General features: G+C 42.7%; 1 protein-coding gene across 1 annotated transcript in view; it reads left to right on the top strand.

Moving 5' to 3' along the window:
* sptlc3 (serine palmitoyltransferase, long chain base subunit 3) overlaps positions 1–24073 on the top strand; it is a 124232-nt gene that overhangs the window by 10373 nt on the left and 89786 nt on the right. Inside the window, exon 2 of the mRNA XM_072265484.1 lies at positions 17357–17551. Within this exon, the coding sequence (XP_072121585.1) occupies positions 17357–17551 (195 nt within the window). The remainder of the gene's footprint in view (positions 1–17356; positions 17552–24073) is intronic.

Genomic DNA, 24073 nt, shown 5'->3' with positions numbered 1-24073 from the left:
CTCCTTGCTGTTCTTATCATACAGATTTTCAGCCCACTGACCATCAAGTACATATTCATTACTGATCCCAGTTACCTGCACTTGCTCCGTATTCTACTGTGCCTTGATGATTATAGAGTGATGATTATGTATCTTTCATTTCTTTCTTGGGGAGATCGCTCTCGATGGTGGGAGAGAGTCTGGAGAACTCAAATTAGCGACGCTGCATACTGTAACGTCAAAGTAGCGAGCTGTTGGGCTCCCATCTCGCTGCAGCAGGAACGATGCCTCTCTCTCCCTCGATGGTGAGAGAGGAGGAGCCTGTGTGATGTTGGAACTGTTGGGAGAAGCAGTGTTTTTTGTTGGGCTATAGATCATTTCTCTGGCGGCTTTGCTATTGTTTGCGTTGGTGGTGCAGGGAGCTGATGTTTTCTGCTGAAGCAAGTGGGTTGGTGGGGGGGTGATGTTTTGCTGCTGCTTGAGCAGGGGTGGGGGAATGGGGCCTTTGGAGTTATAATGTTTTTCAGTCATTCTGTCTTTGGGTTTTTTTCTTCTGTTTTGTGGATTTCTGCAAAGAGCAGGTTGTGTACTGTATACATTCTCTGATATTAAATGGAATCATTGAACCATCCTAGTAACACTTGAGAAAGGTGGTGATGAACGTCACCTGAACCGCTGTAGTGAAAGCACTTCCACGGTGTTAGACCATAAGACACGGAAGCAGAATTAGGCTATTCGACCGGTTGAGTCTGCCCCACCATTCCATCGTGGCTGATCCAGGATCCCGCTCAACCCCATACATCTGCCTTCTCAATATATCCATTGATGCCCTGACCAATCAGGAAAATATCAACTCCCGCTTTAAATATACCCACAGGCTTGCCCTCCACCGCAGTCTGTGATAGAGCATTCCACAGATTCACTACCCTCTGGCTAAAAAAAAGTCCTCCTTACCTCTGTTCTAAAAGATCACCGCTGTATTTTGAGGCTGTACCCTCTGATTCTGGATACCCCCACCATAGGAAACATCCTCTCCATATCCTCCTTATCCCGTCCTTTCAACATTCAGTAGGTTTCACTGAAATCCCCCCCCCCGCATTCTTCTAAATTCCAGTGAATACAATCCCAAAGCTGCCAAACGATCCTCATGTTAACCCCTTCATTCCCAGAATCATCCTCGTGAATCTCCTCTAGTCTCTTTCTCCAATGACAATGTATCCTTTCTGAGATATGGGATCCAAATCTGTTGACAATACTCCAAGTGCAGCCTGACTAGTGTATTATAAAGCCTCAGCAATATCTCCTTGCTTTTATATTCTATTCCCCTTGAAATAAATGCCAACATAGCATTTGCCTTCTTTACCACGGAATCCACCTGTAAGTTGACCTTCAGGGAGTCTTGCACGAGGACTCCTAAGTCCCTCTGCACCTTTGTTGTTTAAATTTTCTCTCCATTTAGATAATAGTCTGCACTATTGTTTCTTTTACCAAAATGAATTAATCAATCATTTCCCAACACTGTATTCCATCTGCCACTTTTTTGTCCGTTCTTCCAATTTGTCTAAGTCCTGCTGCAATCACATTGCTTCCTCAGCACTACTTACCCTTCCACCTATCTTCATGTCATCCGCAGACTTTGCCACAAAGCCATTAATTCCATAATCTAAATCATTGATAAACAATGTGAAAATTAGCAGTCCCCTGAGGAACACCACCAGTCAGTGGCAGCCAACCAGAAAAGGCCCCCTTTATTCCCAGTCGCTGCCTCCGGCCTGTCAGCCATTCCTCTATCCATGCCTTTATCTTTCCTGTAACGCCATAGGATTTTATCTTGTTAAGTAGTCCCATGTGTGGCACCTTATCAAGTGCCTTCTGAAAATCCAAGTAAATGACATCCACTGCTCTCCTTTGTCCACCCTGCTTGTTACTGCCTCAAAGAGCTGTAACAGATTTGTCAAGCAAGATTTCCCTTCATAGAAACCATGGTGACTTTGATTTATTTTCAACTTATTTCTATAAGTCAATGCCATATGCTTTGATGGGAAGAGGAGACTCTTCATTGAGGGTCATGGTCTCAGTCTTTCTCTGGCTGACTCGGAGTGCAGCTTGTTCACCAAAGGTACTCAGGCGCTGAGTTTTCTCTTGCATGTGCTGGCGTGTGAGGTCATCCACAAAGTCAGGGTCTTCTAAAGTAGAGAATAAAGTGTCCACCTAATGCTTCTGTGCTTATCTTTTGTTGTTTGCCTCATAACCCAGTCAATCACCAGGGTAAATAATATCACTGACGTTACACACCCTTGCCTGGCTCCTGCCTTGACTTGGCTCCTCAACTGTACAGGTGAAATTAGCATAAAAACTCTGGATAAGCTGGACAATTTTGGAAGAGGTCCTGTATGATCTGAGAATTCGTCAGAGGCTCTCCGTGAATGCTACCTAAAGCCTTTTCGAAGTCCACGACATTTACCTACTGTTGTCTTTGCCACTCTGTGACCTGCCCTATGCCGTTCTGCAGCGTGAAGATCTGATTGACAGAGCCTCTTTTATTCCTGAAGCCAGCTTGGTCCTTCCTCAAGCACATATCAAGAGCATCTTTAATCCATTGGACAATGACATTGGCAAGAATCTTGATGGATACTGACACAAAAGTGTGATGCCATACAAGTTGTTGCAATCACTTAGCATTTTTTGTGGGGGGGGGTGGGATCCTAACAATAACTCCCTTTGTCCAGTCCTTGGGTACTTATTTCTGTAGAATGGCTGCTGCAACTTTTGGTTCAGCTTTGCTGTCCTTTAACGATTTGATTGTAGCAACAAGCTCTTCTTTCTTGGGGGGAAATCTGTGTTAATGTCGAGGTCCTCTGCTGTCTCTTGTATGTCAGATTCTTCCTTTAGTGGTAGTCTATTCAGTAATTCTCTGAAATACTTTGTGGCTATATATGTGGGGATCAACCAAGTACAACATCCACACCAAGGTGAAGCTGTACCAGAGCTATATTCTGTCCACAATCTTGTATGGGTCAGAATGTTGATGCATGACAGAGAGCGGCCTTGCCAAGCTGATATCATTCCACACCACGAACCTCTGGAAGATGCTCCGTATTTTCTGGCCAAGAAAGATCTCCAGCCATGCCCTATTCCTTCAGTGTCATCAAGAAGACATGGCCACAATCATCATGAAGAAATGTTATAGATGGATTGAGCACATGATGAGAAGAGAGACCAACTCCATTATCAAGACAGCTCATCATTGGACCCCTGAAGGGCAGAGGAAACACGGGAGACCAAAGGCAAATTGGTGCCATGCCATAGAGACAGACATGAGAACCATGAACCACAGCTGGGGCACAATAGAGAAGATGACCAAGGACAGACAGAGATGGAGTACTGTTATTACAGTCTTAAACACCGGTAGCATAACGGGCAGTAAGTAATAGTGCAACGGGACACAAGACTGAATAGTCTGATACATCTCAGACAGTATATGCTTGAAATACAGGATGAATTCAGTGATAATGATAAGAGTTTCAACAAGATTCAAAGATGGTACTCACACTAATTTTTGTTACTTTGTCAACAATAGGACAGTTCTATAAAACTACCTTTTCAATATGTATTTCATAAAGGTTAGTAACAAATATTTCAGAATCAAGTATAGCATCACGGATATATGTCAAGAAATTTGTGGTTTTGCAACAGTAGTATATGGCAAAACGTAATAAAAAGCTATAATTTACAGTAAGTACAGTACATATATAAAAATAAATCAAATAACTAGTGTAAAAAGAGAATTAAAAAACTGTGAAGTGGTGTGCATGAGTTCATTATACATTCAGACATCTGATGGTGGAGGGGAAGAAGCTGTTACTGAAACGTTGAGTGTGTGGGAAATATCTGGGTTTGAAAAATCCCAGACCAGTAACTCTAATTCAGTGAAACATGGCTTCAAAGATCAATATTTCAGTATCTTCATTTCTATGGTACACAAATATAAAAGCAAATCTTAGAATACTTGCATTTACACATATGTTAAGTTTCTGAGCAAGGCTGATTTCGTGATATTCATCTCTTGAAATGACACAGAACAGCTGATTCTATCCAAAATAATTGTTTTGCAAGGTTTTTAATTTTCGTTTGAAGTAAATTGCCACAAAATGCCAACAGCCCGGCTGCACTGGAAAAATATTGGTGAATTCATAGTGCATGCACAAACCAAACCATCAACTTGTAGTAAGGTGGATAAGCACTAAAAATTGCAAAGTTCCACCCCGACCAACCACCTCAGAGCAATTACAGTGCCCTCTTTAGATGGCAGTGCAGCCACTCTGTGCTAGTGGTCAAGAGAATGGAATTTTTCTAGGAGTGGCTGTACCAATCAAGTGGGTTACGTTGTCCTGGAGGTTATCAAGCCTCAGAGTTGTCGGAGCTGTGCTCATCCAGCCAAGTGGAGAGTATCACAACCCGCTCTCAAATGGTGCCTTGTATAGTATATGACTGAATGGATTCTGGTTTTGTAAGGAAGTAAGATGTGCCATAGAATACCCAGCCACCGACATTAGCTTGTAGCTCCAGTAAAGAGCATGACCCATTCCTCGTTACCCCGATGACAGTAGAAGTTAAACAGCTGTGCTGTAAATGGTGTCACATGCTGCGGATCATGGGAATGGAGGAAGTGGATGCTAGAGGTGGGACAAGGATGTAGATGGCAAACTGGGAGAAGAGGTTCATTCTCCAGAAAAAATCCAAGTAGATGGAAAGAGAAAGCAATTAGTTAATTGTGTATAATAATTACTGAAGTACAATTTTGTTAGTGATATTTTAAAAGTATTTTTTCCCTCTTTTTAGAAAGCAGAACATTTGTGTTGTGAGAGTGATACTTCTTAAAAAAAAAACAACTTCAGGAATGTGGAATTATCAGAAAAATGAAGGGGAATGCAGTCTGGTTCAGCTGCAGGGAAACTGATGAGATCATTTTTTTTTATTCTGTTGACCTGGGTGGAGGCTAGTACTGGGCAGAATGTAAAACTTGTGATTCATAATCCTATAAGTTTCCTGCCAAGCAAGTTAAAATTTACTGCCATGAACTTTGTTGCTCAAATTCATAATATAATAACAAGCAATTGGCTAGCAAAACCAAGCAAATATGGTAGTGTAGCGGGCAGCACGGTAGTGTAGGGGGCAGCACGGTAGTGTAAAGGGTAGTGAAGAGGGCAGCACGGTAGTGTAAAGAGCAGCACAGTAGTGTAGTGGTTAATAGAATTACATTACAGTGCCAGTGATCAACGATCGGGGTCTGATTTGCGCTGTCATCTGTAAGGAGCTTGTACGTTCTCCTTATGATCTCATAGGTTTCCTTCCATGTGGCAGAGGTGTATGGATAGGGATAATGTATTGCGGGCATGCTCTATTGGCACCAGAAGCATGGCAATACTTGCAGACTGACCCAGCACAATCCTCGGACTTTTGGTGTTGATACACTGTATGATTTGCTGTTTTGATGTACATGTGACAAAGTTAATCTTTATGAAGTTAATCTAATCACATTTATACTTTTCATTGACATCACCCTCAGTTTGACACCACTATCTTTGTCTGAGCTCCTCAGTTTAAGTAAAACCACTGCATTACCATCCTGATGTTGGAAATTTAAAAACAACATGGCTGATTGAAGGACATGGGAACAGGGGTAACTCTACTCTGAACGTCTAATGCTGGGCTTGCACCAATTTTGGCTACTCAAGTCACTGGTTTAGATGAACCAAGCTGGCATTAGCAGAGCTCTATTTTGAGGAAGTCCTGAACCAATAGCTTGGAGCCAGCACAATTTGTCTCCAACAACCACCTACTTATGCACAAGATGCAAGACCTGCCTTGGTTCCCCATGATTTTTAAAAAAAATTAATTTCCATGTCACAAAGGCTCCCAGGCACCATACTGGGTTAAATATTGCCTTAGCATCAAGAGCAGTCATTATTGACTCTTGAAATTTATGCTTATGGGGAAAGTCTGTGATCCATTGTCTTGGTGGAACCAAAAGTAATGATTGAAGATCATTAAGAAGAGGGATGATACGTAGATGTGGACAATGATATTTTATCCAGAAGCACTTTCCTAGGAACCCACTTTTGCTCCATTTTAGGGTTTCAGAGAAAGAAAGACCTTATCAGATGGACCTTTCATGACCAAAGGTCGTTGACCAGAAATGATATTTTCTCACTCTACCAGACACTGCCTGAACTGCTGAGTAACTCCAGCATTATCTGCTGGTATTTCTAGTCTGTTGTAGGAAACAAGGTACACACTAATTTCTCATGTGCATCAGTGAATAGATGAAGCATTCTGAGATGAGGTTAATTATTAGTCAGAATATTGCAATATCCTCCTTAAAAACTATTTGCATCTATTGGTATATCAGGTCCTTTGGCATCTACTTGAGAGAGCAGTGAGTGAATTGTGGGTGTGGGGTATAAACAGTTGGTTTAACATCTACAGTAATCTGAAAGATGTTTCTGCTAATATGGTGACTATAGTATTTTAGGATTGTGCTCAATTTTGTGCAGTGAACATTGCTTTGATGAGTTCAATCATCATGCATGATTTTGTCCCTTTTAAACTCCTTAAGATTTTTCAGTTTGTGTTTCCCTCAGGGACAATTTACTTGGAAAGAGTTAGTCAGAATTAAAGCCAGAGATTTTCAACAATTATGATCAGTTGTATGCAGACCCCCAAATAGTAGTAAGGATGTGGTCTACAAATTACAATGGGAGATATAAAATGTATGCCAAAAGAGCAATGGTACAATAGTCATGGGGAATTTCAATATGCAGGTAAATTGGGAAAATCAAGTTGGTGCTGGATTCCAAGAGGAGGAATTTCTAGAATGTCTACAAGACGACTTTTTAGAGCAGGGGTCCCCAACCTTTTTTGCAACGCGGACCAGTTTATTATTGACAATATTCTTGCAGACCGGCCAAGAGTAGCAGTCAAATACGTTGTGTTTACCCTGAGAAAGAGTACAATGACCATGAAGCCTTGCGCGGGCACCAATGCGCATGTGTGTACGTGCTGATTTTTTTCTACAAATCGTTTTTAGCGATTCTGTACTGGGGGGGGGGGTGTTAATCACGACCAGAATGTAGGTGATAAGTGGCTAATACACTCGATTTTGTTTCTAAAAGGGTTTGTCTAACGAATTTAATATTAAACACACAGCGCACATTTTCCTCGCATGAATATAGTGATAAGTCAATTATCAGGGAGGACAGGGGAGCTTGAAGTAAGTGTTGAATAAACTTCCAGTAGAAGTGGTAGAGGCAGGTTTGATATTATCATTTAAAGAAAAATTGGATAGATATATGGACAGGAAAGGAATGGAGGGTTATGGGCTGAGTGCAGGTCGATGGGACTAGGTGAGAGTAGCGTTCAGCACTGACTAGAAGGGCAGAGATGGCCTGTTTCCGTGCTGTAATTGTTATATGGTTATATAAGTCACTTATAAGTCAATAGCATCATAACACTTTAAGTAACATTTGGATATTAAACACACAGCACATATTTTCCCCGTATGAACATATAAGATCATTGCAACACACCAATATTGCTGAATCAGTGGGAGCCCTGGGCTTGTTTCCCTGCAACAAGACGGTCCCATCGAGGGGTGATGGGAGACAGTGATACTCAAAGGGGGTTCCTTATGTCCAGTCTATTCTGCAATTTAGTTTTCGTTGCATTCATTGCAGAGATATGTTGGAAATGGAAGCGATGTTTTCAGTGCTTTCGTGGCTATCTCAGGATATTTAGTCTTGAATTTGATCCAGAATGCCGGCAGAGATGTTATGTCAAATATACTTTTCAGCCCGAAGTCATTTGCAAGCTCAAGGAGTTGATCTCCTTCCCGCGCTGACATGGATGACGCGCGGGTAATGACCTCGCGTGCGTTCAAGCTCAACAGTGGGCGTGACACGGACTGAGGAAAGGTGCAGCTGACTCATGTCGCCAAATCATATCGTTTCCTCGCGGCCTGGTAGCACATGCTTTGTGGCCCGGTACCGGTCCGCGGCCCGGTGGTTGGGGACTGCTGTTTTAGAGTAGCTCGTGGTTGAGCCCAATAGGGGATCAGCTGTTCTGGATTGGGTGTTGTGCAATGAACCAGAATTGATTAGGGAGCTTAAGGTAAAAGAACCCTTAGGGGAAAGTGATCATAATATGATCAAATTCACCCTGAAATTTGAGAAGGTGAAGCTAAACTCAGATTATCAGTGTTACTGTAGAGTAAAGGGAATTACAGAGGCATGAAAGAGGAGTTGGTCAGAATTGATTGGGAAAAGAACACTGGTTGGGATGACAGCTGAGCAGTAATGGCTGGATATGTATATATATCCCAAAGAGGAAGAAGTATTCTAAAGAAAAGATGACACAACTGTGCTAACGAGAAATCAAAGCCAACATAAAAGCCAAAGAGAGGGCATATCATAGACCAGAAATTAATGGGAAGTTAGAGGATTGGGAAGCTTTTAAAAACCAACAAGGCAATTAACAAAGTCGTTAAGAAGATAAAGATGGAATATGAAAGTAAGCTGCCCATTAATATTAAAGAGGATACCAAAAGTTTCTTCAGATACATAAAGTGTAAAAGAGGGGCAAGAGTGGATATCGGACCACTGGAAGGTGATGCTGAAGAGGTAGTAATGGGGGACAAGGAAACGGGGGATGAACTGAGTAAGTATTTTGCATCAGTCTACACTGTGGAAGACACTAGAAGTATAGTGGAAGTTCCAGGTATCAGGGGGCATGAAATGTGTGAAGTTGCCATTACTAGGGAGAAGGTTCTTGGGAAACTGAAAGGTCTGAAGGTAGATAAGTGACCTGGACCCCGTGGTGTACATCCCAGGGTTCTGAAGGAGGTGACTGACGAGATTGTGGAGGCATTAGTATTAATCTTTCAAGAATCACTAGATTCTGGAATGGTTCCAGAATACTGGAAAATTGCAAATATCGCTCCACTCTTCAAGAAAGGACAGAGGCAGGAGAAAGGAAACTATAGGCCAGTTAATCTGACATCAGGGGTTTGGAAGATGTTGGAGTTGACTGTTAAGGGTGAGGTCGCAGGGAACTTGGATGCACATGATAAAATACGCTATGTTCAGCATGGTTTCCTCATGGGAAAACATATTGGAATTCTTTGAAGACATATCAAGCAGGATAGACAAAGGAAAACCTGTTGATGTTGTGTACTTGGATTTTCAGAAGGTTTTTGACAAGATGCCACACATGAGGCTGTGTAACAAGCTATGAGCCCATGTCATTGCAGGAAAGATTCCAGCAATAGAGCATTGGCTGAATGGCAGGAGGCAAAGAGTGCAAATAAGGGAGCCTTTTCTGGTTGGCTACCAGTGGCTAGTGGTTTTTCACAGGGGCCTGTGTTGGGACCGATTCTTTTTATGTTATATGTCAATGATTTGAATGACGGAATTGATGGCTTTGTTGCTAAGTTTGCAACAAACGATATGAAGGTAGATGGAGGGGCAGGTAGTTTTGAGGAAGTAGAGAGGCTACAGAAGGACTTAGATGGGAGAATAGGCAAAGAAGTGGCAGATAGAATACAGTATCGGGAAGATTTAATGGTCATGCACTTTGACAGAAGAAACAAAAGGGTTGACTGTTTTGTAAATGGAGGAAAAATACAAAAAACTAAGGCACAGAGGGACTTGGGAGTCCTTGTGCAGGATTCCCTAAAGGTTAATTTGCAGGTTGAGTTTTTGGTGAGGAAGGCAAATGTGATATTTGCATTCATTTCAAGAGGACTAGAATATAAAATATTGAGACTTTATAAAGCACTGGTGAGGCCTCACTTGGAGTACTGTGAGCAGTTTTGGGCCCTTATCTTAGAAAAGACATTCTGAGACTTGAGAGGCTTCAAAGGAAGTTCACAAAAATGATTCCAAGATTGAATGGCTTGTCATATGAAGAACATTTGATGGCTCTGGCCTTGTACTGACTAGAATTCAGAAAAATGAGGGGTGACCTCATCAAAACCGATCGAATAGTGAAAGGTTTTGATTGAGTGGATGTGGAGAGAATGTTGGTAGTCTATGATCAGAGGACTCTGCCTCAGAATAGAGGGGCATCCTTTTAGAATGGAGATGAGGAGGAATTGCTTTTGCCACAGAGTGGTGAATCTGTGGAATCCTTTGCCAGATTCAGCTGCGGAGGCCAAGTCTTTATGTGTACTGGAGGCAGAGGTTGATAGATTCTTGATTGCTCAGAACACGAAGCAGTAGGGGTGAAGGCAGGAGATTGGGGCTGAGAGGAAAATTAGATCAGTCATGATGAAATGATGGAGCAAACTCAATGGGCCAAATAGCCTAATCTTCTCCTATATCTATGGTCTTATGTCATGACCTTAGCCTGTACTTCATCTGTCTTTAATTTCTTGATACAAGTGTTCGTAAGTTCCTCCAAACATAATTTAAAAGAAATTACAGTGGAGAAGTGGGCAATTTAATAGAAGTTTGTCTATATTTATGAACATCCTCCCACCCATCTTTCTCGAACCATACTAACATATTCTATTCCTCTTTCCTTCAAAGGTTACTTATCTTTTCCTTTAGAGCATCTTTATTGCAGCTTGCTTCAACTGCAAGGCCTCTGAGTCAGATGGTGAACCACTGGGATTTCAAAACTATGGAATAGTGGATGATGGGCATTTTGCCATACTTAAACATGGAATTAAGTGGCTGCTAGTAACTGTGCCTTGAGCCTACTAGAACCCACTTGTGCACTGATGTCCTTTTGGAGAATCTGTCACCCGTGCTCTGTCTGTGTCACTCAAGGCTCAGCACAGGCACTATGGATGAGAAATAAATGTTGGCTTAGCCTGCAACATTCAGATCCCATGAATGAATATTATTCAAACTTGGTCATCAATAATTCTGCTACCAGGATCCTAACTTGTACCAAGCCACATTTGCCCTTTACAACTGCACTTACTGATCTACACCAATTCATGATTAAGCGGCACTGTGATTTTAAATTTGTCATCCTTGTTTTCATGTTCCTGCACCACCTTGTTCCTCTGTGTAATCTTCAGCTCCAAAATCCTCCAGGATCTCCTCCAATTCTGGACACCACCTTATCCTGAAACTTAATATTTCAACATTGATAACTGTGTTTTTAAGTTGCCACCCCACCCCAGCTCCAGTATTCCCTACCTAAACCCTTCTGCATCTCTATCTCTTTACTCTCTTAAACTACACTTTCAAACAAGTTATTGATAATCAGCCCCAATATCTCCAAATAGTTCAGGACCAATTTTTGTTTGATAATCCTGCAGCAAAGCAGTTAGGGACAATTTGCTCAGTGTATGAAGTTCAAAGGACATTTATCAACAAAGTATGTATACTGTATACAACCTTGAGATCCGTCTCCTTATAGGCAGGTACAAATCAAGGAAACCCAATAGAAAGCATTTAACAAAAAGACCAACACACACCCAACATGCAGGAAAAAGAAACAAATCGTGCAAACAATAAAAGTAAGTAAATAATATTCAGAGCTGAAGTTCACAAAAGTGAGTTTGCGGCCATGAAGCCAGTTCAGAAGCCTGTTAGTTGCAGGCCACAGCCTCAGTTCAGCACAGAGATAAGAAGATCCTGTGAGCACCGAGCTAAACACAGTCCTGGCCCTCTCCTCCAGACATGTTGCCAGTACTTTATATGTCATTGTAAGGAAATCAGAGAGGTGGAAATGTGCAGCCCAGTATTAGACCACTTGACCAGTTTGAATCCTGCTAGCTCTCTTGGAGGACTGTCCAGTTAACCTTAGTCACCAGATCTTTGCCTATTTCTCCTGCAGTTTATTTTTCTCCTATTTAGCAAAATCTCTTTTGAAAATATTGATTCAGTTCCCACTATTTCCTGTGTCCTCAGCCTCTTAATGAACTTTCTCTCATTTTACCCCTTCTAAAGTCTTCATGATTTAAATAACCTATCAAATTTCTTCTTTCTTAATAAGTCTCTTAAGTGAGGCCCTTGTCATTCAGGGTCGACCGTGGATGTTGTGCCCTAGCTGTCTAGCTACAGAGGCCTGGCCAGTATGATATGGAGAGCAAACTGGAGCAAACATGTAGCAAGCTCCCCCTCTCCACATAGACTAATACAGTTTGGTACCAGCAGCGTCGCAGGAATTGTCAGTCAGCATTAAATTCAACATAGGACTGCCTTAGGGACTCCAGCTCCGGATTTTCCCCTTGGGGCTTACTCCTGAAGCCTTCTCCATGTGTGGGTATAGCCGCAAGGCAGCGGAGGTTCGAGATCAGACTTTTCCTTCTCCGAGATGAGCTGCCAACCACGGCTGGCGAGCCTTATCTGTCCGATGCCCCTTAACACATAACAAGGGATTTTTTTTTTTAGTGTGTCACACCAGACAATCAGCCATCTTTGTTAGTGCATGGTGTCAGGATTGGTCTCCTTTTGAATTAATCGGGTCACGATATGAACATTCCTGACTCAAACCTTTTTCTTTTACGAGGCCGAGTGGCTAGCTCAACACTCAACCTGGCACAGATGGAAAGTCTGCTCGGGCGGTGGCCCGACTTGGATTCGAACTCGGGAGCCTTCGTTCCGAAGTCCGGTGCTGATGCCATTGCGCCACCAGCCGGCCATAATAAGGGATAAGTCCCTAACACATAAATTTGTTAATGTCAATGAGATCTAAAAGGCCTTCATCTTTGCCTTTAGTCTCCTCCTTCTCCAAGATGGCATGTATTTCTCATATTGCTGCCACTTCTGGATGGGCACAGAATTTAAATTTGTGCTGGTGCATGCAATCTGCTGAGTGTCTGAAAATCAGCTTAAAACATTGAGCATTATAATGTCCAATTACAAATATTCACCGTAAAGAAAGAAATTTATGTTGTCAAGAAAGAAAGCTGCAGCACAGCCAAGCCTGGAGAGTAAGTTATGATAAAGCAGGTACAAGCGTTAATAAATATTAGTCTCTGGCTATCCATCCCATAGGATGATGATGGTTCCTTTCAGTCAGTTAGTGGGGTTGACCACACTCTTCAGAAAGGAACACTGTGTGTGTGAATAGATTTTAGGTGAGTAGGGGGTTGCACAGGTCCAGACCCACCCTCTCAACATCCCCTCCCGGATCCAGCGGTGTGGTGGGGTCCAAGACAGCTGGGGGAAGTTCTGTTGCAGTGAATGGCCGGACTAAGCTTCGATGCAAGAGATGCCCTTTCCACGCTTCACAGCACGTGTTTGCTAGATAGCCATTGACCCTGCGAGAGGGTTCATCCGCTCTTTGACAGGTCTTGTTTTTCGTCCTGCAGGGTGTCTAGCCGCCCTCCTCACCAGGCAAGCCTGGTGGGGGAGCCAGTTTAGTCGCTGACCATGTGACAGGTAGCACTGGGTTACATAGTACCGGTAGCATTCAGACGAGTGACCTGACAACGGTAAATATTAGTAATGGCACAGTGGATGCGTTGGCTGTGCCTTCTGTGCAGTATTCTATGATCTGACAAGGAGCATGAAAAGCAGGTGAAAGATGATTGAGAAATTTAAAGTGTAGTTGTAGGCAGCAATGGCTGTATTGAGAATACCAATTCCTAGGGCAAGACTGAATCATGTAGATTGCCATGATCTATCTAAGTATGGAGTGTCTCACTCAGCGGTTGCCCAGCCCACAGAAAGGAAACCCACGAAGTAAATTGTTTCTGATGTTGTTGCAGCATCCTAGTAACTTGGCTGAGTGCAATATAGAGGACTCAAGTGACTTAATTATATTGGAAAAGAGCAAAAAACTAATGGGCAGGTTCCTGAATCCCACCCTCTTTCCTGTTGAATCCACAGTGAACTTGAGCCACTGGTGTTTGTAGATGATTTAGGAGTCACCTTGAACTGCTGCAGTTCTTCTGGTGAAGGTACCCTTAAAGTGACGGAGTGCTCACCATGTGACAGCCATTTTCTTCATTTTTACTGGGCTCAATGTACTGTCTTAATGTTGGGGGCAGCCCACCTCTGGGCGCTTTGTCCATGTTTAAACAAAGCGTGGACATTGATCTGGCAAAGCCTAACTTCATTAAGATGGAGAGTGACATAGTTAATTCAGAAACAAAGGTTCTGAACTTAGAGAGGGGTAACTTTGAAGGTATGAGACGTGAATTAGCTAAGATAGACTGGCAAATGACACTTAAAGGATTGACGGTGGATATGCAATGGCAAGCATTTAAAGATTGCATGGATGAACTACAACAATTGTTCATCCCAGTTTGGCAAAAGAATAAATCAAGGAAGGTAGTGCACCTGTGGCTGACAAGAGAAATTAGGGATAGTATCAATTCCAAAGAAGAAGCATACAAATTAGCCAGAAAAAGTGGCTCACCTGAGGACTGGGAGAAATTCAGAGTTCAGCAGAGGAGGACAAAGGGCTTAATTAGGAAGGGGAAAAAAGATTATGAGAGAAAACTGGCGGGGAACATAAAAACTGACTGTAAAAGCTTTTATAGATATGTAAAAAGGAAAAGACTGGTAAAGACAAATGTAGGTCCCCTACTGTCAGAAACAGGTGAATTGATTATGGGGAACAAGGACATGGCAGACCAATTGAATAATTACTTTGGTTCTGTCTTCACTAAGGAGGACATAAATAATCTTCCAGAAATAGTAGGGGACAGAGGGTCCAGTGAGATGGAGGAACTGAGCGAAATACATGTTAGTAGGGAAGTGGTGTTAGGTAAATTGAAGGGATTGAAGGCAGGTAAATCCCCAGGGCCAGATGGTCTGCATCCCAGAGTGCATAAGGAAGTAGCCCAAGAAATAGTGGATGCATTAGTGATAATTTTTCAAAACTCGTTAAATTCTGGACTAGTTCCTGAGGATTGGAGGGTGGCTAATGTAACCCCACTTTTTAAAAAAGGAGGGAAAGAGAAACCGGGGAATTATAGACCGGTTAGCCTAATGTCGGTGGTGGGGAAACTGCTGGAGTCAGTTATCAAAGATGTGATAACAGCACATTTGGAAAACGGTGAAATGATCGGACAAAGTCAGCATGGATTTGTGAAAGGAAAATCATGTCTGACGAATCTCATAGAATTTTTTGAGGATGTAACTAGTAGAGTGGATAGTGGAGAACCAGTGGATGTGGTATATTTGGATTTTCAAAAGGCTTTTGACAAGGTCCCACACGGGAGGTTAGTGTGCAAACTTAAAGCACACGGTATTGGGGGTAAGGTATTGATGTGGATAGAGAATTGGTTAGCAGACAGGAAGCAAAGAGTGGGAATAAACGGGACCTTTTCAGAATGGCAAGCAGTGACTAGTCGGGTACCACAAGGCTCAGTGCTGGGACCCCAGTTGTTTACAATGTATATTAATGACTTGGATGAGGGAATTAAATGCAGCATCTCCAAATTTGCGGATGACACGAAGCTGGGTGGCAGTGTTAGCTGTGAGGAGGATGCTAAGAGGATGCAGAGTGACTTGGATAGGTTGGGTGAGTGGGCAAATTCATGGCAGATGCATTTTAATGTAGATAAATGTGAAGTTATCCACTTTGGTGGCAAAAATAGGAAAACAGATTATTATCTGAATGGTGGCTGATTAGGAAAAGGGGAGGTGCAACGAGACCTGGGTGTCATTATACACCAGTCATTGAAAGTGGGCATGCAGGTACAGCAGGCAGTGAAAAAGGCGAATGGTATGCTGGCATTTATAGTGAGAGGATTCGAGTACAGGAGCAGGGAGGTACTACTGCAGTTGTACAAGGCCTTGGTGAGACCACACCTGGAGTATCGTGTGCAGTTTTGGTCCCCTAATCTGAGGAAAGACATCCTTGCCATAGACGGAGTACAAAGAAGGTTCACCAGATTGATTCCTGGGATGGCAGGACTTTCATATAAAGAAAGATTGGATGAACTGGGCTTGTACTCATTGGAATTTAGAAGATTGAGGGGGGATCTGATTGAAACGTATAAGATCCTAAAGGGATTGGACAGGCTAGATGCAGGAAGATTGTTCCCGATGTTGGGGAAGTCCAGAACAAGGGGCCACAGTTTGAGGATAGAGGGGAAGCCTTTTAGGACCAAGATTAAGAAAAACTTCTTCACACAGAGAGTGGTGAATCTGGAATTCTCTGCCACAGGAAACAGTTGAGGCCAGTTCATTGGCTATATTTAAGAGGGAGTTAGATATGGCCCTTGTGGCTACGGGGATCAGGGGGTATGGAGGGAAGGCTGGGGCGGGGTTCTGAGTCGGATGATCAGCCATGATCATAATAAATGGCGGTGCAGGCTCGAAGGGCCGAATGGCCTACTCCTGCATCTATTTTCTATGTTTCTACTGGTTATTAATTATTAACTGTTGCTGGATTGAGTACCTGGGAAACTTAAATTCAATTAATAATCTGACATAGGATCTCTGGAGGGGTATAAAATGTCAATGTTTGATCTGATCAAGGGTCCCAGTCCTAAACATCAACTATTTAAGACCATAGGAGCAGAATTGAATGGTCCTGTGGTCCATTTGATTATGCTGATATTCTTTCCTTCTGAACCCCATTCTCTTGCCTTCTGACCATAACCTTTGACGCCCTTACTAATCAGGAACCTAACAACCTCAACTTTAAATATACCCAATGACTGAGTCTCCACAACCACCGGTAGCAATGTACTCCACAGATTGCCACCCTCTAGCTAATGAAGTTCCTCCTCATCGCTGTTCTAAAGGGATGTCCTATTGTGAGTCATGCCCCTCTTCCCAGACTCTCACATTACTGAAAACATCTTCTCCTTGTCCTCTCTGTCTCGGACTTTAAATATTCGATAGGTTTCAATGAGATTTTCCCCCCTCCCCCATTCTTCTAAACTCCAGCAAGTACAGACCCAGAGCCATGTTAACCCTTTCATTCTTGGAATCGTTCTTGTAAACCTCCTTTGGATTCCAGCTCATCCTTTCTGAGGTATGGGGCCTATAACTGCACTTAATTTGTAAATGTGGTCTGAACAATGTATTGTAAAGCGTCAGTTTTGCATCCTTGCTTTTATATTCTGTAAAAGGTTTATTCCCCTCCCTAGATACTTCTTGACTTTGCTGAGTTCCTCCAGCATTTTATGTATGTCACTCGAGATCTACAGACTATCTTGTGCCAGTAATGAGAGGGACTGTTACTTAGTGAGACATCACTTTCTGTAGCTGTGTTGAAGAGGTTAATGAAGCTTGTGCCAGATTCTACAAATGAAGAGAGTGCAACGCAACATTAAAGTCAATAGGACAGGTACAGTATATGAATAGGAAAAGTTTAGAGGGATAAGGGCCAAACACAGGCAAATGGGACTAGCTTAGATGAATATCTTTGTAACATTTAACTTCTTGTTTTATAGCAACACAATGGCAAGTCCACGATGGATCACCGCAGGAAAGCCTTCACTGAATCCTTTGAGCAGCCTCCAATATATGTTCCTGTCCTCACCTACATGGGCTATGGAATTGTGACCTTGTTTGGATATTTGAGGGACTTCCTGCGTTCCTGGGGCCTTGAAAAATGTTACGCAGCGCAGGAGAGAAAAGAGCAAAAGGTAGGGTAGTCCTGTTCTCGGGCAGAGCATTGTGCTGAATTTAACTATTTATTGCTATGGTTCAACATGCAGCAGTCAGTAGCATGTGATTTGAGTTGCTTTACTGATGCTGTAGTTTTATTCCTTGCCCAACTGCTCTTTCCTCATTCAAATGCGTAATTGTTTTGTAATAAGGTGGGTGGAGATTATTGCAGGGCTATTAGTGTAACAGTGGGATCAAAGTACCTCTGGTGTTGTCCATTTGGAGTTTGTACTTCCTCCCTGGGACCATGTGGATTTCCCCGGATACCTTGCATATTCAAATGACGTGCAGGTTATTTAGCCACTGTAAATTGCTCTTTATGTGTAGGTGAATGGTGGAGTCTAGAGAGAGTTGATAGGAATGTGAGGAGAATGAAAGTAAGTATTAATGTAGGATTAAGTTAAATAGATGGATGATGGCTGACATGGATTCAGTGGGCTGGACCACCTGTTTGCCTGCTGTATTTCTCTGTCTGTTGCAGGAATAAGACCATTCAAACTGACTAGTCTGTGCTACAGTTTATGCTTCTTATCCATCACCTTCCATCCCTCAATAGATTTCTCCTCCTTATGTATACTTGGCTTATATTTTAGAAGTATTTGCTTCTTGGCTCAATCACATTGTGAGGTAATGAGTTCTTCTTTCTAAACACTTGATGCAATTCTTGCTAAATTGAAAATACACTGAGCTAATATGTCAAATCCAAGGAGGTGGAGTAAGATTACTAATTTAATATTCCTTTTGTTTTGATAGCTTGGATTGAGAAGTTTTCCCAGAAGCTAAATCCTTTGGATTAGCAAATCTTGCTTCAGAAAAAGGCTTCTTGAGTGATTTAAAGTTGTACCATTTGCCAAATTGGTAGCAGTTAGAAGTTACCAAAGTAGCTCCTAATTCTTGACTGGTGTCCCCTGTGAGCAGTGTAATGAATTCCTTTTTCTCTTTAATACATTTGATGACTGATGCTTTCACAAAAGATCCTGATACATGGAACAAAGATGCTTTGGGGAATAATAACAAAGCAAAGGTTTCTTTTTAGAGCAACACTGCTAACATTTCTTGGAATTGGTTTATTATTGTCACTTTTGCTGAGATACGGTGAAAAACTTGTCTTGCATACAGTTCATATAGATCAGATTCCTGCCACCATCTGTATGTAAGTTTGTACGCTCTCCCCGTGACCGCATGGGTTTCCTCTGGGTGCTCCTGTTTCATCCAACATCCCAAAGATGTACTAGTTGGGCATTGTAAATTGTCCTGTGATTAGATTAGGATTAAAAATTGGGGGATTGCTGGGTGGCGTAGCTCAAAAGGTGGAAGGGCCTACTTTGTGCTGTATCTCAATAAATAAATCATTACATGGTGCATTCAAGAGGAACATGGTCAAATAGTAACAGTGAAGAATAAAGTGTAACAACTACAGAGAAGGTGCAGTGCAGGTGTGTAATAAGGTGCAAAATCATGATGAGGTAGATTATGAGGTCAAGAGTCTATCTTGCTCCCAATAGCTCATTTCTCAGTGTTTGTGAGTACTCACACTACTTTGTTGAAGCCTTAGATCTGGCCCTGTTGGTAGCACCCTTGCCTCCAAGCCAGAAGGTTAAGGGTTTAGTTCCTGCTCCAGATAACTTGAGCAGAAAAAGTGAGATTGAACTGGGAGAGTTTTGCATAGTTGGAGCTACCACCTGTCAGATGAGATACCAGGCCCACACTCTGCATGTCCTTTCAGTGTTCTTTGTGCTTTTTTATTTAAAGGTAAAGCACAAGTAGCTATCTCTGATGTGCTGGGTAATGTTCATTCCCGCCCTAATGGCACAAATACAAATTAACTAATTAATAGTATATTGCATCACAGGCAAAGCCCTCTCCATCATTGAGCACATTTACATGGAGTGCTGCCACAAGAAAGCAGCATCCTTCATCGATGACCCCCACCTTTCAGGCCATGCTCTCTTCTCGCTACTGCCACCGGGCAGGAGGTACAGAAGGCTTGAATCTTACAGGTTCAGGAACAGTCGCTGAGGAACATACTGATGCGGTACTCAGCAGGTCAGGCAACATCTATGGAGATGAATAAACAGTCGATATTTCAGTCCAAGACCCTTCAACAGGACTGGAGAGGAAGGAAGAAGAAGCAAGAATAAGAAGGTGAGGGAAGGGGAAGGAGTACAAGCTGGCAGGTGATAGGTGAAGGGAAAGGTAGAGGTAGAGGAGAGGGATGAAATAAGAAGCAGGGAGCTGATAGGTGAAAGAGGTAAGGGGCTGAAGAAGAAGGAATCTGACAGGACAGGAGGATGGAACATGGGAGAAAGGGAAGGAAGAAGGGTGCCAAGGAGAGGTGATGGGCAGATGAAGAGAAGGGATAAAAGGAATGCCAAAATGGGGAGTGGAATAAGGGAAAAGGGAGAGAAATTACCAGAAGTTAGATAAATCAATGTTCATGCCATCAGGTTTGAGGCTATCCAAACAGAATATGAGTTGTTGCTCCTCCAACCTGTGTTTGGCCTCATCATGGCAATAGAGGAGGCCATTAACCAATATATCAGAAAGGGAATGGGAAGTTGGATTGAAATGGGTAGCCACCAGAAAATCCCGCCTTTTGTGGCAGCACATGCTCGACGAAGTGGTCACCAATCTATGTCAGGCCTCACTGATGTGGAGGAGGCTGCACCATGTGTACCAGACACAGTAAATGACAGTGAGGGTAGAAACAGGATGATTTGGTGGATAAATGCGTGGCTGAGAAGCTGGTGCAGGGGGCAGGGCTTCAAGATCTTGGATCATTGAGATCTCTTCTGGGGGAAGTATGACCTGTTCAAAACTGACGGGTTGCACCTGAATCCAAGGGGACCAATATTCTCACGGGCAGGTTTGTTAGAGCTGTTGGGGAGGGTTTAAACCAATTTGGCTGGAGGGGGTTGGGAACCGGAGTGAAGGGACTCGGGATAGGACGGATGGTAAAAAAGTAAAGATAGCGTGCAGTCAGACTGTCAGGAAGGGCAGGCAGGTGATGGGACTTAGTTGCAGTCAGCAGCTTGAGTATCAGAACATTAGGGATGCAGAATCAGAAAGGATAGCAAATACAGTACTCCAGGTGTTGTATCTAAATGCGCTGAGTATAAGAAATATGGTGGATGATCTTGTTGCACTATTACAGATTGCCAGGTAAGATGTAACCATCACTGAATCGTAGCTGAAGGATAGTTGTAGTTGGGGGCTGAAAATCCAAAGTTACACATTATATCAGAGGGATAGGAAGGTAGGCAGAGGGGGTGGTGTGGCTCTACTGGTAAAGAATGGCACCACTAGAAAGATGTGACATAGGATCGGAAGATGTTGAATCCTTGTGGGTTGAGTTAAGAAACTGCAAGGATAAAAGGATGTTGATGGCAGTTATGTACAGGCCTCCCAACAGTGACTGGGAGGTGGACCACACATTGCAACAGGAAATAGAAAAGGCGAGTCAAAAGGACAATGTTATGGTAGTCATGGGAGATTTTAACATGCAGGTCGATTGGGAAAATCAGGCTGGTAATGGATCTCAAGAGAGTGAGTTTGTTGAATGCCTAAGAGATAGCTTTTTAGAGCAGTTTGTCATTGAGCCTACTAGGGGATCAGCTATACTGGGTTGGGTGTTATGTAATGAATCAGAGGCGATTAGGGAGATTAAGGTAAAAGAACCCTTAGGAACCACTGATCACAATATGATTGAGTTCAACTTGAAATTTAATAGGGAGAAAGTAAAGTCTGATGTAGCAATATTTCAGTGGAGTAAGGGAAATTACAGTGGTATGAGAGAGGAGTTGGCCAAAGTAAATTGGAAGGAGCTGCTGGCAAGGATGTCAGCAGAGCAGCAATGGCGTGTGTTTCTGGGAAAAATGAGGAAGGTGCAGAACATATGTATTCCAAAAATGAACAATGCTCAAATGGTAAAAGAGTACAACCATGGCTGACAAAGGAAGTCAAAGCGATTGTAAAAACAAAAGAAAGGGCATATAACAAAGCAAAATTGAGTGGGAAGATAGGGGATTGGGAAGTTTTTAAAAACCTACCGAGAGCAACTAAAAAAATCTTTAGAATGGAAAAGATGAAATATGAAAGCAAGCTAGCAAATAATATCAAAGTGAATAGTAAAGTTTTTTTCAAGTATGTTAAAAATAAAAGAGAAATGAGAGTTGATATAGGACTGCTAGAAATTGAGGCAGGAGAAATAATAACGGGGGACAAGGAAATGGCTGATGAACTAAGTGAATATTTTGCATCAGTCTTCACTGTGGAAGATGCTAGTGGTATGCCTGATTGTTGTAGTGTGTGAAGTAAGAGAAGTGGGTGCCATTACTATTACAAGAGAGAAGGTGCTCAAAAAGCTGAAAGACCTAAAGTTACATAAGTCACCCGGACCAGATGAACTGCACCCTAGGGTTTTGAAAGAGGTAGCGTTAGAGATTGTGGAGGCATTAGAAATGATATTTCAAGAATTATTGGACTCTGGCATGGTGCCAGAAGACTGGAGAATTGCAAATGTCTCTGCACTCTTTCAGAAAGGAGGAAGGCAGCAGAGAGGAAGTTATAGACCATTAGCCTGACCTCAGTGGTTGGGAAAAGGTTACAGTCAATTGTGAAGGATGAGGTGATGGAGTACTTGGTGACACAGGACAAGATAGTACAAAGTCAGCATGGTTTCCTTCAGGGAAAGTCCTGCCTGACGAACCTGTTGGAATTCTTTGAGGAGATTACAAGTAGGATAGATAAAGGAGATGTAGTGGATGTTGTATATTTGGACTTTCAGAAGGCCTTTGACTAGGTGCCACACATGAGGCTGCTTACCAAAGTAAGACCCATGGTAGTACAGGAAAGTTACTAACATGGTTAGAACATTGGCCGATTGGTAGCAGGCAGCTAGTGGGAATAAAAAGATACTTTTCTGGTTGGCTACCAGTGACTAGTGGTGTTCCTCAGGGGTCGGTGTTGGGACCCCTTCTTTTAATGCTGTATATAAATAATTTAGATGATGGAATAGTTGGCCTTGTCGCCAAGTTTGCAGATGACACAAAGATTGATGGAGGGGCAGGTCATGTTGAGGAAACAGGTAGGATGCAGAAGGGCTTAGACAGATTAGGAGAATGGGCGAGAAAGTGGCAAATGAAATACAATGTTGGAAAATATATGGTCATGCACTTTGGTAGTAGAAATAAATGTGGACTATTTTTTAAATGGGGAGAAAATCCAAAAATCTGAGATGCAAAGAGACTGGGGAGTCCTTGTGCAGAACACCCTGGAGGTTAACTTGCAGGTTGAGTTGGTAGTGAGGAAGGCAAATGCCATGTTAGCATTCAATTCAAGAGGTCTAGAATACAAGAGCAAGGATGTGATGCTGAGACTTTATAAGGCACTGGTGAGGCCTCACTTTGAGTATTGTGACCAGTTTTGGGCCCCTCATCTTAGGAAAGATGTGCTGGCATTGGAGAGGGTCCAGAGGAGGTTCCCAAGGATGATTCCAGGAATGAAAGGGTTATCAAATGAGGAACATTTGATGGCACTGGGTCTGTACTTGCTGGAATTCACAAGGATGAGAGAGGATCTCATTGAAACCTTTTGAATGTAGAAAGGCCTAGACAGAGTAGATGTGGAAAGGATGTTTCTCATGGTGGGGAGAGTCTAGGACAAGCGGACACAGCCTCGGGATAGAGGGGCGCCCTTTCAAAACAGATGCAGAGAAATTTCTTTAGCCAAAGGGTGGTGAATTTGTGGAATTTGTTGCCTCATGCAATTGTGGAGGCCAGGGTGTATTTAAGGCAGAGATTGATGGGTTCTTGAACAGACATGGCATCAAAGGGTACGGGGAGAAGGCTGGGAACTGGGGTTGAGGAGGAGAAAAAAAAAGGATCAGCCATGATTGAATGGTGGAGCAGACTCGATGGGCCAAATGGCCTAATTCTGCTCCTATGTCTTATGACCCTAACAGACTCTGGAATCGCCTCACCTGGAAGAACTGTTTGGGGCCCCAAATAGTGGTGAGGGAGGAGATGTGGGGGACAAGTATAGCACTTGGCACACTCGCAGTGATAAGTGCCCAGGAGGAAGATCAGTAGGGAGGGAGGAGTGGATAAGGGAGTGGAAAGCAGAAAGTGGAGGGGGGAGTGAGTGGGAAGATGTGCTTAAGTTTTAGGATCCTGTTGTAGACAACAGAAGTTAGGAGAATAATGTGCTAGACACGGAGGAAAGTGGGATGGTAGGCAAGGACAAGGGAAATTTTATCCCTGTTAATGGCTGCTGGAAGATGGGGGGCACACAGCATTAATGGTGGTGGAAGGGAAATCTCATTCTTTGAAAAGAAGAACATCTCAGGTGTTCTAGAATAGAAAGCCTCATTATGAGAACAGAGAAACTGAGAAAAGGGAATACCATCTTTACAAGTGACATTGTGAGAAAAGGCCAAGTCAAAATAGTTGTGAAAGTCAGTAGGTTTATGAAAGTTATCAATAGATAGCCTCTCCAGAGAT

Source organism: Mobula birostris, chromosome 8 (assembly GCF_030028105.1).
Source record: "Mobula birostris isolate sMobBir1 chromosome 8, sMobBir1.hap1, whole genome shotgun sequence".
NCBI classification, from domain to species: domain Eukaryota; kingdom Metazoa; phylum Chordata; class Chondrichthyes; order Myliobatiformes; family Myliobatidae; genus Mobula; species Mobula birostris.
The sequence above is the reverse complement of the archived record's forward strand: the minus strand, read 5'-3'. Positions and strand labels throughout refer to the sequence as shown.